General features: G+C 52.9%; 1 protein-coding gene across 2 annotated transcripts in view; it reads left to right on the plus strand.

Annotated features, from left to right (window-relative positions):
- The window catches only part of KIAA0930 (KIAA0930 ortholog), a 44,587-nt gene that overhangs the window by 15,825 nt on the left and 13,391 nt on the right, over positions 1 to 15,371 (plus strand). For both annotated transcript variants that reach the window (XM_073788079.1, XM_033865862.2), the window contains exon 2: positions 11,638 to 11,789. In XM_073788079.1, coding sequence (XP_073644180.1) covers positions 11,638 to 11,789 — 152 coding nt within the window. The remainder of the gene's footprint in view (positions 1 to 11,637; positions 11,790 to 15,371) is intronic.

Here is a 15,371-nt window from a genome sequence, read left to right on the forward strand (position 1 = left end):
ATTCCAGTACTTTGTAAGCAGTGCTGTAGGAATTACAGAATTTTACACCGGCCGGTGGAAGACTGTAGGAAACCCCTCAGGGGAGGAGCTGCTGGGTCAAAGGGAGAAGCAGCTGTGGTTTGGTTGCCCAGCTCTCTCGTTACAGATTTCATCAGTTTATTATCCTGCTGCCTGATACGAAGTCCCCATTTCTCCACACCCTCTTCAGCGCGGAATGTTGTCAGGTGTTTTGACTTTTTTCACATCTGATAGGTGAAAAATAGAATTTTTCAGTTTTCATTTACATGTCTCTAATTGTGTGAAGCTGAGCATAGTTTCCTGTCTTAGAAGACGTTTATATCTCCCTTTGCCTTTCCGTCCTGTTTCATTTTATTATGCAGTGTATGAAACTTATTTGTTAAGAAAATTAACCCTCATTTAAGAGATCCCGTGATTTTTCCAGTGTGGTGTTGTTTTTGCCTTTGTTTCTGTTGTATGGGGGTGTTTTCCTATGGAAATTTTTTTCTGTTGTTTGATTTATCTATCATTCTTTTTGTTTTTCTTTTATTAATTTTTGTCTTTTTTTTTTAATATCATTCTTCTCTTTGACAGCCTTTGTGTCCTACTCAGAAGGGCTTTCCCCTTTCTGAGAGAATAAAGAATTCACTCAAGGTTTACTTGGTTTTCTTATGATTTTACTTTTGGCATCAGAAGTTTTTCTTTTTTGGAATCGGTTTTGACGTGACCAGGGGCCCAACCTTATTCTTTTTCCTCAGCTGGCCAGTTGTTCCAAGACCACCTGTTGAAGAACTGTCTTCATCCTACTGATTGGAAGGATGAATATTTATATAAACTAAATTACCATGTATTTTCATTCTGCTTTTGTACTTTCTATTCTGTTCTATTGATCTAATTGTGTACCAGTACCACCTTGCTCTCATTAATCGTTCGGTTCATTTCATTTATTCACTTAATTAGCCAATATTTATTGTTTCCTATAGGCTAAATACTATTCTAGGAGCTAAGTGTACAGCAGTGAACAAAACAATCAAAGAGGGAAAATGCTCTGTTAAAAGAGATATGTTCTAGTAAGGCAGGTGCTGGCGCACGATGGCCCCAGGCCACCTCCAGCCTGCTGCCTCTTTTGGTAAATAAACTTTTATTGGGACATAGCCATGCCCATTTCTTTATGTATCGCTGTGGGTGATTTTGTAGTTGAGACAGGACCGTGTGGTCTGCAGAGCCTAAACTATTTTCTATCTGGACCTTAACAGAAAAAGTTTGCTGGCTCCTGTACTCAGGAAAGACTGAGAGCAAAGAAGATAGGTAAAAAAGATATGAGCTATAGAGTGATAGGTGCTATGGAGAAAGATAAAGCAGGAAGTGGGGTAGGGACTGTTGGGTTGGATTTACAATTTTAAACAGCGTGGTTTGGGGAGGCCTCCCTGAGAAGGTAGGTGTTTGAGAAAGGAGCCAAGTGGAGGTGAGGACGTCAGCCTCATGGAGGATTGAGAGCAGGGGCGTGGCAAGAGCTGATTCAAGCATGGGGACCAGTTAGGGAGCTGGGCAGGAATAGAGGCAGGAGATGGTGGTGCTTGGCCCCGGTGCCAGAGTGGTTTGTGAGAAGTGGTTGGCTTCCAGGTACATTTAAAGGTAGAATCAGTGAAACGATGCAGAGATGAAGTCAGAGAGTTCTGCAGGAAAGCAAAAACCAAAACCGAAAATCAGTGGTAGAATTTAACAGATCTGTAAATTAACATATCTGTCCAAGTAAGAGAGGACTGAAAACTTTCCGCTGGAGACAGCTTCTGGTGAGACAGTAGCTAGAGGTGATATGGGATTAAGGGAGGGTTTTTGGTTTGTTTCCTTAAAGTTGGGTGACTCTTGAGTTCTTTCTTAGGGTTAGAAGTGAAGAAACTAATCCATGGTAGCTTAGACAATAAGAAATTTATTAAAATAACCAACAAAGGGGCTTCCCTGTCCAGTGGTTAAGAATCCGCCTTCCAGTACAGGAGACGCGGGTTCGATCCCTGGTCGGGTAACTAAGATCCCACAAGCCGCGGGGCAGCTAAGCCCGCGCGCCGCAACTACTGAGCCCACGCGCCTCAACTACTAAGCCCACGCGCCTCAACTAGAGCCCGTGTGCTGTAAACTACAGAGCCCACGCGCTCTGGAACTCGCGCGCCACACCTACAGAGCCCACGCGCCCTGGAGCCTGCATGCCACAACTAGAGAAGAGAAAACCCGCATGCCACAACTAGTGAGAAGCCCATGCACCACAATGAAGAGCCGGCGTGCCGCAACGAAAGATCCCGCGTGACTCAACGAAGATCCTGCGTGCTTCAACTAAGACCCAACGTAGCCAAAACTAAATAAGATAAATAATTTTAAAATTTTAAAAAATTTTAAAAATTTAAAAAAATAAAATAACCAACAAGGACCTACTATATAGCACAGGGAACTATACTCAGTATTTGTAATAACCTATAGGAAAAGAATCTGAAAAAGAATATATACACGTATATATGTACATGTATATATAACGGAATCACTTTGCTGTACACCGGAAACTATACTTCAATAAAAAAATTTGTAAATTTTTTACAAATTTGTAAAATCAACTATACTTCAATAAAAAAAATTAAAAAAATAAAATTTTTGGCTAACAATCTGTGGAAGAGTTGAAAACTAAAGCCTCCAGAAGACTAGCAATGCCCAATACTAAGGACTTGAGTGGCCCCACTGTCTCCATCTCCTATCTCCACTCTCTCTGGCCCTTTTCCAGCCTTCACGTCGACCTCGTCCACGTGGCAGGACAGGCAGCCAACAGTCTGTGGGTTTTTTGTTTGCAACGCGGAAGGGTTGTGTAGTTTGTGTTGATGGTGACATGAGGATTTAGCTTTCTAGTATGTTTTAATATCTGATAAGAATCAGGATCCCACATCACTCTGAATTTTCCTGGCTGTTCTTATTTTAAAACATTCTCTTGGCATTTTCTATTGGGTCATGTTAAATTAATAGATCAAATTAGTTAGAATTGCTCCCTCTATGATTTGAATATTCTATTATTATGATGCTTGCCATGGTGATCTGTGATCAGTGATCTTTGACGTCACTACTGTAAAAAGATTGACTTGCTGAAGACTCAGGTGCATATGCCTACATCTGGGACCTTGGAAAGAATATGAGTGGCAGGGTTTGAGCCCCAGATGCTGTCGAGCCACTGGATTCCCAAGCTTCAGTTGCCTTATTTATTTATTTTTTTGCGGTACGCGGGCCTGTCACTGTTGTGGCCTCTCCCGTTGCGGAGCGCAGGCTCAGCGGCCATGGCTCACGGGCCCAGCCGCTCCGCGGCATGTGGGATCTTCCCGGACCAGGGGCACGAACCCGTGTCCCCTGCATCGGCAGGCGGACTCTCAACCACTGCGCCACCAGGGAAGCCCGCCCTGCCTTATTTTTAAACCAAAGACTGAGGTTTTAAACTAAACTGAGGTTATCCCCACCTCATCAAGTTGCCATGAAGAGGTAACAGGTGAAAGGGCTTTATAAACTGTAGAGTGCAGGGCAAACGTGAGCCATCATCACTGTCAGTGCTGTTGAGCTGTTGGCACGATTACATCCCCCATTCAGTGTCATGCAGAATGAGGTAGAGAATCTGTGGCCGGGTGGTTGTAGAGCACGGAGCTGGGCGTGGGAGGCGCGGGTTCTTCTCCTCACACAGCTGCGTGCCTTCTTCCGTGCGTCCCCAGACTCACTAGTCTATAAAGGGCTCTCCCAGTTCTGAAGTTCAAAGCCGGTAGCTTGTGAAAGCAGGTCACTCACTGCAGGCAGGGGAGGTGGCTGGATCCCCGTAGTCCCATTTCGAGCTGGAAGAGACCAGTTTTTCTGATACAGCCCATCCTCATTATTCACGGATTCTGTATTACAGATTTACCTACTCAACAGAAATTTATCCATAACCCCGAAGTCGTCAGTACTTTTTTGGTGCTTTTGTGGTTAATCGCAGACGTGTGCAGAGTGGTGGGAAACTCTGAGTCACCCGAGGTAGGTGCACGGTCCCAGCTGAGGTTGAGCAAGGTGACACCACGCCTCCTTGTTTCAACTCACCATTTTTGTGGTCTATATAGTGCCATGTATTTGCATTTTTGTGCTTTTTGGTGGTGATTTTGCTGTTTAAAGTGGCCCCAAGCGTAAAGCTGGAGTGCTGTATAGCCTCAAGCGAGAGAAGGCTGTGATGGGCCTTATGGAGAATATACATGTTAGATAAGCTTCGTTCAGGCACGAGTTACAGTGCTGGTGTCCTGGAGTTCAATGTTAATAACCCAACTATATATTAAATAAGGTGTCTTTAAACAGAAACACGTAAGACAAGGTTATACATGTTGATCGGTGGACGAAATTGTAACCAGAGACTTGCAGGAACTCAACCCTGTATTTCCCTAGGAGCAGTCGTTCGGTATTTGCTACTTCAGTGTCTGTGGCTACTTTATAGAACATAACTACCATGGATTATGAGAACAGATTGTACGGCCCACAGCCCAGCAGGGAGCAGCCTGGGGGCGTGGAGCTGTCCGTGGTGCTGCCCCAGTGAGTGGCTCAGCATCTGGGGCTGCATCTCTCCCATAAGTCTGTCATCCACTGGATTCAGGGGTCCGGAAACTTGCTGCCCCTGTGGCCAGATGGCAGGGAGACAGGGCCGGAGAGAATCACGGAGATTAGGGAGCTCTCTGTTGGACTGGCGGCTCTCAGGCTTTATGACCCAGGGGATTTCTTGCTGGACAGGTCTTGGGAAAAGCTGGTACTGATTTCACAGGCCACACAAGGGTCCAGTTACCCCTCATGTGTCTGTTCACACAGTTACTGCACCGCGTAGTTTAGGGACACTGGCAGGTTTGGGATCCATGACCTCATCTGCGCGAGCCACACTGCCGACAGGGGCACATGAAGCAGCAGTGCAGAGGGTCCCCCCGAATGTACACGTGGACAGAACTTTACGGCTTACAAAGGACTTTCGTACTGGCCTCTCCCCCCGCCCCCCGTCCTCACTGTTGGTTCTGGGAGGGTGGCAGGTTAGACCCCTCTGACAGATGGAGTTCCTGGGATCCAGAGGGGTGCAGTGGCCACCTGGCTGGGGGGCAGGAGAGTCAGGGCCTGAACTCAGGTATGTCTGGCTGTAGATCCACACGCTGTACCTGCTTCCACGAGTCTGGACGCTCTCTGTGACCTTGACACTTCCTAGCTTCTGGACTTGGACTGTCTCCTATCCCACCCTCCTCTCCTCCCTCTGAAGGTGGGGAGTCCCTTCTCTGTCCCCCTCCTCTCACTTTAATGAGCCTTATGACATTCATCAAAAGTCGTACATTCATGGGAAAAAGTGGTGTCATCTTACTATTACAAATATTAAAAGTAGGGCTTCCCTGGTGGCGCAGTGGTTGAGAGTCTGCCTGCCGATGCAGGGGACACAGGTTCGTGCCCCGGTCCGGGAGGATCCCACATGCCGCGGAGCGGCTGGGCCCGTGAGCTGTGGCCACTGAGCCTGTGCGTCCGGAGCCTGTGCTCCGCAACGGTAGAGGCCACAACAGTGAGAGGCCCGCGTACCGCAAAAAAAAAAAAAAAAAAAAAACCCACAACATATTAAAAGTAAAAACAAAGAAAAAAGAAAACATATTTCCTGTGAGGTAGAGCAGCTCCTGCCTTTCGGGCGTGTGACGTATGTAGTTGTGGTCAGTGTGTGTACAGCCTGAGCTTCCGCTCTTTCACCAGACGTATTACACGCATTTCCATGTACCTACTTGTCTTCATAGGCATCCTTTTAAAAGACTGGTGGAGATTAGGTTTAGTACATACAGCATAATTTACCTAGATTAAATGTCAATAATTACAGAATATTACTTTCTTTTTCTCCTTCCTTATTATTATGATTATTGTTGTTATATTATTTGCTCTCATTGATACAGAGGGAATGTCTTTCTGCAAAAGGCATTTATTTACTTTACTCCTATTTTTTCTTTTCCGTAAGATAGATTCACAGAAGCAGGAAAATGCTCACTTGCTTTTCACACAGGATAGAGTGATTTTTGTTCTCTAGCCATATATGAGAGCTCCCAGTTCAATGTACTCTTCCCAGCTTTGGCTGTCATAACTTTTTAGCAACTTTATTGGAGTATAATTTATGTAAAATAAACTGTGTCCGTGTAAAGTAAGTAATTGGATGAGTTTTGATGGTTGTGAAAGCACCACCAGAAACAGAACGTTTTGGGGCAACTACCAGTCTGCTTTCTGTCACTGTAGTTGTACCTTTTCTGAAGCGTCATGTGAACGTGGCCTTTCAGGTGTAGCTTTTCCTATGCCTGACGTTCACTCAGCATGATGATTTTGAGATTTATCCGTAGTGCAGTGCGGATCAGTAGTTTGTTCTCATTGCCAGGAACATTGAGTGGCTACGTCATGTTTCACGTGTACCTCCTCCTGGTTTCCAGTTTGGGTTTACTAGGGACAAAGTGTCTGTGAACACTTGTATACCAGTGTCTGTGCCAGACACATGCTTCATTTCTCTTGGGCAAGTACCTGGGAATGGCTGAATCACTGGTAAATATGTGTTTAACTTTGTCGAATCTGCCAGTTTTCCTAAGTGGTATTTTTTTTTTCTTTTTGCACTCTTTTTTTTTAAAATTATTTATTCATTTATTTATTGTTTTTGGCTGCGTTGTGTCTTCGTTGCTGCGTGCAGGCTTTGTCTCGTAGCAGCGAGCGGGGGCTACTCTTCCTTGTGGTGTGTGGGCTTCTCATTGCGGTGGCTTCTCTTGTTGCAGAGCACGGGCTCTAGGCATGCGGGCTTCAATAGTTGTGGCACACGGGCTTCAGTAGTTGTGGCATGTGGACTCAGTAGTTGTGGCTCTCGGGCTCTAGAGCACAGGCTCAGTAGTTGTGGCACACGGGCTTAGTTGCTCCGCGGCATGTGGGATCTTCCCGGACCAGGGCTTGAACCCATATCCCCTGCATTGGCAGGCAGGTTCTTAACCACTGCACCACCAGAGAAGTCCTAAGTGGTATTTTTAAAATACCAAATTTGCCTTCTTAAAAATGACAACTTGGGGAATTCCCTGGTGGTCCAGTGGTTAAGACTTCATGCTTTCAGTGCCGAAGTCCCGGATTCAATCCCTGGTTGGGGAACAAAGATCCTGCAGGCTGTGGGGTGTGGCCAAAAAAAAAAAGAAAACAAAGGACAACTTGTTCTTTCAATGTGAATTTTTAAAAACTAGTGCGATTTATATTTTCCCACATTTTTGTTAAGTGGTTATGTTTCCTTTTTGGCAATTACCTGTTTTGGTGTTTTACACGTTTATCTATTGGGCTCTTAGGCATTTTCTTTCATAACTTGCTATGATGTGAATTCTTTATTTTTTTTATTTTTTTGGTTTGTTTATTTATTTAGGCTGCATTGGGTCTTCATTGCTGCGCGGGCTTTTCTCTAGCTGCAGCGAGCGGGGGCTACTCTTCGTTGCGGTGCGCGGGCTTCTCATTGCAGTGGCTTCTCTTGTTGCAGAGCACGGGCTCTAGGCACGCAGGCTTCAGTAGTTGTGGCACACGGGCTTCAGTAGTTGTGAGACGCAAGCTCAGTAGTTGTGGCTCGCAGGCTCTAGAGCGCAGGCTCAGTAGTTGTGGCGTGTGGGCTTAGCTGCTCCATGGCATGTGGGATCTTCCCGGACCAGGGCTCAAACCCGTGTCCCCTACATTGGCAGGTGGATTCTTAACCACTGTGCCACCAGAGAAGCCCCGTGAATTCTTTATTACATGGACATTAGTTATTTATTGTGAATTTCTCTCCGCTGGTTTTCATGTTCCTTTAGATTTCAGCCATGCTTCTCTTGGGCATAAGGGGAATTTTGAGTGCTCCGGGTCGGGGGCAGCTCTTGACCTTTGCGATTTCTCTTCTGGCTTTAAACTGGGTGTCCTGGGTGTGGCCGTGGTCTGCGTGTCTGTTCCGCCAGCGTCTCTGGGTGTGGTGCCCACGGCTGGTCCTGGCAATGGTTCTAGCAGACCTCTCCCCACCTCATGGGTGAGAGAGGCAGGTGCGTGGGGTTTCCCTGAGAGAGTAGAGTTTCTTCCTACTCAATGACAATGAGTTTGTCATTGGTACTGAAGTAGTTACGCTGATGATAACATCCGTGTGGTGTCCACAGCTGACAGCGAACGTCTAGCCCCCCTGTGCCTTTCCGAGCGTGTTGGTGCTGGGTCTCCCAACCTGCACCTGCCGGGCGCACAGGGGCTGCAGGTGCTCAGAAAGGCGGGGTCGGGGTGGGCCCTGTCTGGACGCCCAGGGGTCTTTTTAGCACACGCGACAGGCCCACCTGCCTGTGGAGCCTGGGCGAGCTGAGTGAGGGGGCTGCAGCCCTTGTGTCGTGTGGTGTTTGGGGCATCTTCGGAAGATCTTTCTAAGTCAGGGCCCTTGCGACTGAAATAAAGTGGCAAGTCCATGCCCTGTGTCCTGCGTGGGGCACCCAGGCCTCAGATGGACAGTGGCTGGGCCACGTCCCTGCTGTGGTCACTTGGACAAGTCACCCACCTCACTGAACCTGCTTGCTGTTAACTTGGGACAACCCATTATTCACACAGCGTTTATCGAGCGCCTGCTGTGTGCCTGGCTCTGCTCTGGGCACTGGAATCTGATGGTCATCCACACAAGTCCCTCCTCCTGAGCTGCTTTCATGCAGTGGGGGACAGACAGCAAACCGATATGAAACACCAGTGGTGATGATGGCAGTAAAACAAGGTGCTGTGACAGGGAAGCCCCTCGGGCCACGTTTAATGTGGTGTCCAGAGAGGCTCTCTAAAGAGGTGAGAGTCGTCTAAGCTGCAGCTGGAATGACAGGAAGGAGACGCCTGTGCAAAGGCACCGGGGCAGAGAATCGGAGGGGAAGGAGGCCAGCAGGGCTGGTGAGCAGCGCGAGGAGGGGCTGTCTTGGAGAGCTTTCTCAGAACTTTGGGTTTTACTCCGAATTCCCTGGGAAGGTTCTAAGGGGGGCAGGGAACGATCTTTAAATAAAGATCCTGTGGCTGTGGTGGTGGAGGGCAGACTGTCGGATGGGAGTGGAAGGGGCAACCAGTGCATTCTAGGGGTGATGGCAGCAGCCCGGGTGGGGAGCTGGCAGTGAGGGGGACTTTCTGATGGCCACGTGGGCTGGAAGCGTACGGGGGGTGGGCTGGTCCCCTCTGAGAGGTTGTTTGGGAGTGGCCCATCGGGGTGGGGGGGCCGGCAGCCGGCCCGGGGTGACCTTCGGGCTGGGTGCCAGCAGCCCCTGTGTGAGCTGAGCCTTCGTGTTAGGAGGAAGTACTGGCAGGCAGTCTGCTTCAGACTCTGGGGACCTGCAGACTCCCTCACTAACTGGGCGGGATGAGCTGTGAAGAAAGTGATTTTTCAGCATTTAAAGCAGGGACATGGGACCCCTTGTGTGGCCCCCACTGGGCCAGGCCTGGCGGCACGTGGAATCCTAGAGAATACAGTGGCATGTACTTTGTGCCACCTCCAGCACTCCACTCCCGCATGCAAACCCTGCATCCTCCCCCAACCCCAGAACCCCTCCCTCATCGCGCTCCCGGGGTTGCCAGCTGCCTGCTAAGCGCTTTGCATTCATTATCTGGGTCCAGCATTTTCCAAGAATGTCAACGCGGGGGTCTGACAGGTCTGAGGACTTGGCGGTTTCTAACTCTGTGATCTTGGCCTCCTTTTTAACCTCTTGAGAGTCAGCTGCGTCTGTGAAACGGGGCAGTAGACATAACAGAATGCAGGCAGTGTGTAGTGAGATGATCTACGCAGCTCTACCTGGTGCTCACTCAACATGGCAAATGTGTAACAAATCGTAACCATCTGGGTGCCCGAGGCACCACGAGGCTCCTTCTGCTTGCAGAATAAAAAGAGAGTGCCGCCCGAGGGGGGCAGCGCTTGACCCTGAGTGACGCTGATGGTGAACTTGTACTTCACTGTGGCAGGTGGTGGGGACTGGAGACCTGACCCACTGCTTGTCACTTCTGTACCCTCCGCGGGACCAGGAAGCAGTCGCGTGGGCAGTCTGAGCATTTCGCCTGATTGGCCTTCTGCTGGGCTTTGGGCTGAGGGAGCTGAGAGTAAACAGAGTCACGGGAGAGTTCCTGTTTTGTTTGGAATAACACGGCCCCTTTGCTTAGTTTTGTAGGGATCTGTAGGGGCGTGAACTGGGCGTCGCCTGTCGTAAAGGTGTGGCAGGAACGTCGGGGCGGTGATGCAGAACGATGCGGACGGCGGCGACATTCCACCTGCTGCCTGCCAGCTCGCGGATGCGGCCGTCAGTCCTGCGGCCTCTCCCAGCCTTGGCCGCCAAGGCTGATGGGTGGCCTTTGTCTTAATCAGGCTCGCTGACCTGGACGCCTCACTGATGAGGCCCCTTCTGTTTCCCTCACATGGGAGCCAGGCAGGGCGTGGAAGTGGGCGGGCTGCAGACTGCCCGTGGCAGCCCTGCAGAGGGCAGAGGGCAGGAGCTGGTGTGGAGCCTGGGTCTCTGGTCATGGTGATGTAAGCAAAGGCTGGGGTTTTCTGCCTGCGGCTCAGTCTTCCAGAGCCTGATGGCCGACTCCCCAGAGGAGGGGGCATGGGCTGCAAGTCAGGGGGCCTGGCCAGTCCCTGTACCGCCTGTGAGGACAAGGGAGAGCCCCGCATCAGCGGCCCCCAGGTTCCCGCCTCCAAGGTTGGGTTAGGTCAGGTCCTTCCAGGACCCAAGTGCGAGGGCTCAGTCACGGTGGTAAAGTAGTTTCTGGAGAAGAGAAAGAAACCAGGAGCAATTTAATATCTTGGGTTTCTAAGAAACAGCTCTGCAGCATATCTTGGAATTTTGTCGGATCTGTCTAGACACCCGCCTTTGTGGGTCCCACTCTGTGCCAGGCGCGGGCTCTCCATGCCCATGGTCTCAGTCTGTGTTCACCCCCAGAAACCTGGGGGTCAGAGAGGCTGTGATGCTTGCCCGCTGTCACGTGGCAAGTGCAGAGCTGGAGTGGAAACTCAGTCCTTCCTACCAGAGCCTGTGGGCTTTTTCTCCTTGTGTGGGAAAGAGTACCGTAAAGATTTATCATAAAGGAATCCTGTTTGTAATAAAAAGAAGTCAGTCAGTCTGGCATGCCGAAAGGCTCCGTGGCGCCAGGGTGAGGGTAGGGTGGACGTCCTCCCTGCTTCCTGCCTGCGGCTGAGCGTGGTTGGCAAAGGGGCAGCTGTTCCTTTAAGTCGGATTCTCCGTGGGAGCTGCGGCAGCCTGGGGTGGGGATGGGGGGAGGGAGGTGCCTGCCTGACAGATCTCCCCTCCTAAGCCCTTCCGGCTCCCAGCCAGACAGCCTGCCCATGACGTTCCCTCTGAGTCCGTCTTTCCTTCCCCACCGAAGCCGCTGATTCATCCACAGGCTGGAGTCCACTGTGCCATGGGGGGGGTCTCGTGGCCTTGAGCCTCTTTGGGTGCCCCATGGTGGGGTGTGAGGGAAAAGGGGGCTCTGAACATCACAGAGTCCTGGCTGCTTTCTGACCAGAAACACAGATCGGGGGCGGGGTGGGGGACAGGGCCCGGGCCCGGCCAAGGTCACAGGGCTGGGGCCAGGTTGACCCATCCTTCCTCACTCCTCTCTGGCCTCCCTGTGCAGGGTGCTTCAAGGATGACCGCATCGTCTTCTGGACTTGGATGTTCTCTACCTACTTCATGGAGAAGTGGGCCCCGCGGCAGGACGACATGCTCTTCTACGTGCGCCGGAAGCTGGCGTACGTGGGCAGCGAGGGTGCCGTCGACGGGCGGAAGGTGAGTGGCCCCTCGGGGCCCAGCCAAGTCTCCCTGGAGGTCTGCTCTTGGTGTGAGAGAGGGGCTTCCCTGCAGTCCTTGTGCGAATCGAGAGGGGAACATGGTGTTCATTTAGCACCTGCCAGGCTTCAGGAACTGTGCAGGGTTGGCCACACACGCGTCTGATGGCGGGATGCGCTGGGCTTGTGTAGATAGACGTCATTATTAATCTTCACCACGACCCTGGAAAGCAGCGATTATCATCACTGTAGTACCTTGGAGGAAACACGGACAGAGGCTGGGTGATTTGGCCAGCATCTCATAATTAGTAAATAAATGGGGGAGCAAAGATTTTGACCCCAGCGGGCTGGGGTCCTCCCTGGCCGCGGGCAGTTGAGCCGGCTTGGTGACGATGCTGTGCCTACCAGTCCCTGAGCGCTCACCACGCACCCGACACGGTGCTGAGCTCTCTGCCTCCCGATCTCGTTGTGTCTTCCCAGCGACCCAGCAGGGCAGGGGTTATTATCCCCGCTTTACAGAAGAGGAAGCCGAGGGCTCACAGGTGGAATGAGTCGCCTCACGTGTTTCATCCGCTAAGTTTGTGTAGAGCAGTTGATCGAACAGACTTTGCATGTTTTTCAGAAGCTTTATTTAGTATTTTGTAAAATGTTTAAGCAACCTGTATGCCAAACATGGAAACACGTTGCTTCCCTTTAAATACACGGAAACGGGAGGGCCGTGGAGGCAGGTCTTTGCAGCGTGCCCACCGCAGGGCCTGCAGCCCCGGGCCGGGGCTTGTTACCTGGGGCTGGTGCCTCCCCTGCCGTGTGCCTGCTCTTTGAGCCTGACGCCTGATGGGTTTTCTGCAGATGGACAGGCCTGGTACCCGCTGCAGAGGAGGCATGGTGGCTTGCAATGCCGGCGGCCGCATGGCTGGTCTGGCCGGGCTGCGTGTCATGCAGGAAGGCCCAGGGGTTGGCCAGGGTCCTCTGGTGTCCATCTGGTGTCTGCAGCAGCTGGCTGTGTGGCCGCGTTGTCACTGGGGCCAGTGGGCACTGGGACCCTGAAGTGCATCGCGTGGCGCCAACACAGTGTGGCAACTGCAGTGACCAGAATTTGGGTTTTATCCCCAGAGCCCTGGGAAACCACTGAGCCTGACAAACCAACGAAGGGGACGTGGTCAGAGTTCCATGTGGCAGGCTCTCGGGCATAGGTGGGGGAAGGGCTGGGGGGCGTCAGAGTAGAAGTGAGGAGCTGCCGTGCTGCGCCGAGCCGGGCGGAGGGAGGGGTGTCGGGGTGGGGTCAACTCCAAGGAAGGCCCAGGAAGTGGGCTTAACTAGCAGGGCTTCAGGTGATTGAATGTGGGGCGGAGGGAAGGCTTGGCCTGGCAGCCAGGTCTCTGGCTTGGGCCCGGGGTGAATCTGGAGGGGACACAGGAGGAAGGCAGGTGTTGGACGGGTTGAGTCGCAGGTGCCCGTGGGACATCCAGATGGCAGTGTCTTCCAGGCAGTGGGTTTCCTGTGTGAAACTGAGCAGAGAGGTCAGGGAGGAGCTGATTTGGGACCATGGGCACCAAGATGGCATGGGAAGAGGAGGGAGCCTCGGGGGAGTAACAGAGAGGCCTAGGACAGAGCCCTGAGCCAGCCTGACGTGGGAGGGACCAGCTGGAGACGTTGAGCGACTGGCTGGAGAGGTGGAGGGCTCCAGAAGTGGGCAGGCGTGGGGATGCAGGACGAGAGGGGGACGGGCCATTGGATCTGGTGACCAGAGGCTGTGGCACAGGCCTCGCCTGCACGGCCTTGGTGCTGGGTGGGACCCGAGCCACACTCAGTGTGGGCAGGGGGAGCCCTGGGAGGGATGGAGGGGTGGAATTTGGGGGCAGGTGTGGGTGGAGAGGTCCTGAGCTGAGCGCCTTCGGGAGCCTGGCCCAAGGTCCCCGGTCACCACACCCACCCTTCCGGTCCAGCATCGTCTCCCCCGACTGGCCTTGTAACCTAGTCCAGTCAGCTCCTCTCTAGGGCTCAGCCTCTCCTGGAAAAGGGGGCCGGGTTAAGGCCATCCCGTCGCACACAACTGGGGGGCCAGAGGTTTGGGCGATGTGACCACACGAGTCCCCTGGCAGAGGGCGGTGAGAGTCTTGGGTGCCTCGGAGCTGGCGACTCCCATGATGGGCGCGCTGTCCTCTGTCCTCGGCACAGCTCCCTCCACGGTTCGCCAGCGGGGAGACTGGAGCCAGGGCGCATCTGCCTGGGGGCAGACAGCCGGGAGGCAGCAGGGCTGTGGGCTCCGACTTCTGTCCGCCGCCTCTCTGGCCTGTTGGCATCTGCTGGGGTCCAGATTACAGATGACTTTTTTTTTTTTTTTGCAAAATCTTGGTGTTTTCTCAAAGGCAGGGAGACCAGAGGCTTCAGTAAGGACTGGGCACATCTGAGACTCTCAGCTGTGCCTTGGATTTCGGTGCCTGGAGAGGCCCCGGCTCTAGTCAGGGAGGGTTTTCTTAGCCTGACTTGGCCTTGAATTCTCCAGGCGGGCAGGCGGGAACAAGGAGAGATCAGGTCTGCGTGTTCCCAGAGTGGCCGGGCAGGGAGGCGAAAGGAATGGGCAGACGATGGTCTCTTTCTCGCGGGGAAAGAACCCTGGACTCAGGACTGAGGAGTTTGAAGCAGGAGGCCCGGGGCCACGTGCGAGCTCTCCTGAAGGTTGGGGGCTGTTGAGGTCGGGGGGGAGCCTGAGTCCATGGGAGTGTGTGGCAGTCTAGCTGTTCACGTGCTGGAATGTTCCATCGAACACCTGCCGTGAGCTCTGTACAGATGCCTCTCTCCCAGCACTGGGAGCACAAAATGACTCAGACTTGGCCCGGTCCTCGGGGAGCCCGCAGTCTGTTGGGATGGACAGACAGCGTGGCCAGTGGCACGTGGAGCCGTCGGTGCTGTGATGGTGGGAAGAGTGCGGGTGTCTGGGGACCCACAAAGAGGAGGAGGTGACACCTGGCCGGAATGTTGTAGGACAGAGAGAGGGGACGGCAGTGGACTGAGGACATTCGTGTGGAGGGACCGGCACACGCAGAGCGGGAGGGGCGTGGCAGGCGCACGTACGACGGCACCCTGCCGGGCTGGGCCATGTCACATCTGCCAGTAGTGTTTGGAAGGCAGCCGGCGGGCAGCGATGTGGGGAGATCCCGCAGGCCTGGGGGTGCGAGGTGGGCAGGGAGGGGGAGTGAGGAGACCACACAGCCGCTCCCAGGCAGCTTCTCTGCCCGCACTGCTCAAAAGAACGGAAAGGCAAGCCCCTGGCAGGCATGCTGCGGGCCCTACCGAAGCGCCTGCGCGCTGCGGGTTCTCTGCGGCAAGCCCGGGCTGCCTCTGGCCCCCTCCTCGCCCTGCAGCCTAGCGGTACCCGGTCACCATAGCAACCCCAGGGCTGCCTGCGCTAGGCCAGTGGTGGAGGGTGGATGGGTGGACGGGCCGCCTGTAGGCGAGGTGAGGAGAGCAGCGTGGGCGGCACAGGTTGCTGGGACCCCCCCCACCCACTGCAGGGCCTGAGGGACAACCTTGGAGGCTGAGTTCTTGGTGAGCTCTGGGTCGCATAGCTAGAGAGCCCAGG

This window comes from Tursiops truncatus, chromosome 11 (genome assembly GCF_011762595.2).
Source record: "Tursiops truncatus isolate mTurTru1 chromosome 11, mTurTru1.mat.Y, whole genome shotgun sequence".
Taxonomy (NCBI): Eukaryota; Metazoa; Chordata; class Mammalia; order Artiodactyla; family Delphinidae; genus Tursiops; species Tursiops truncatus.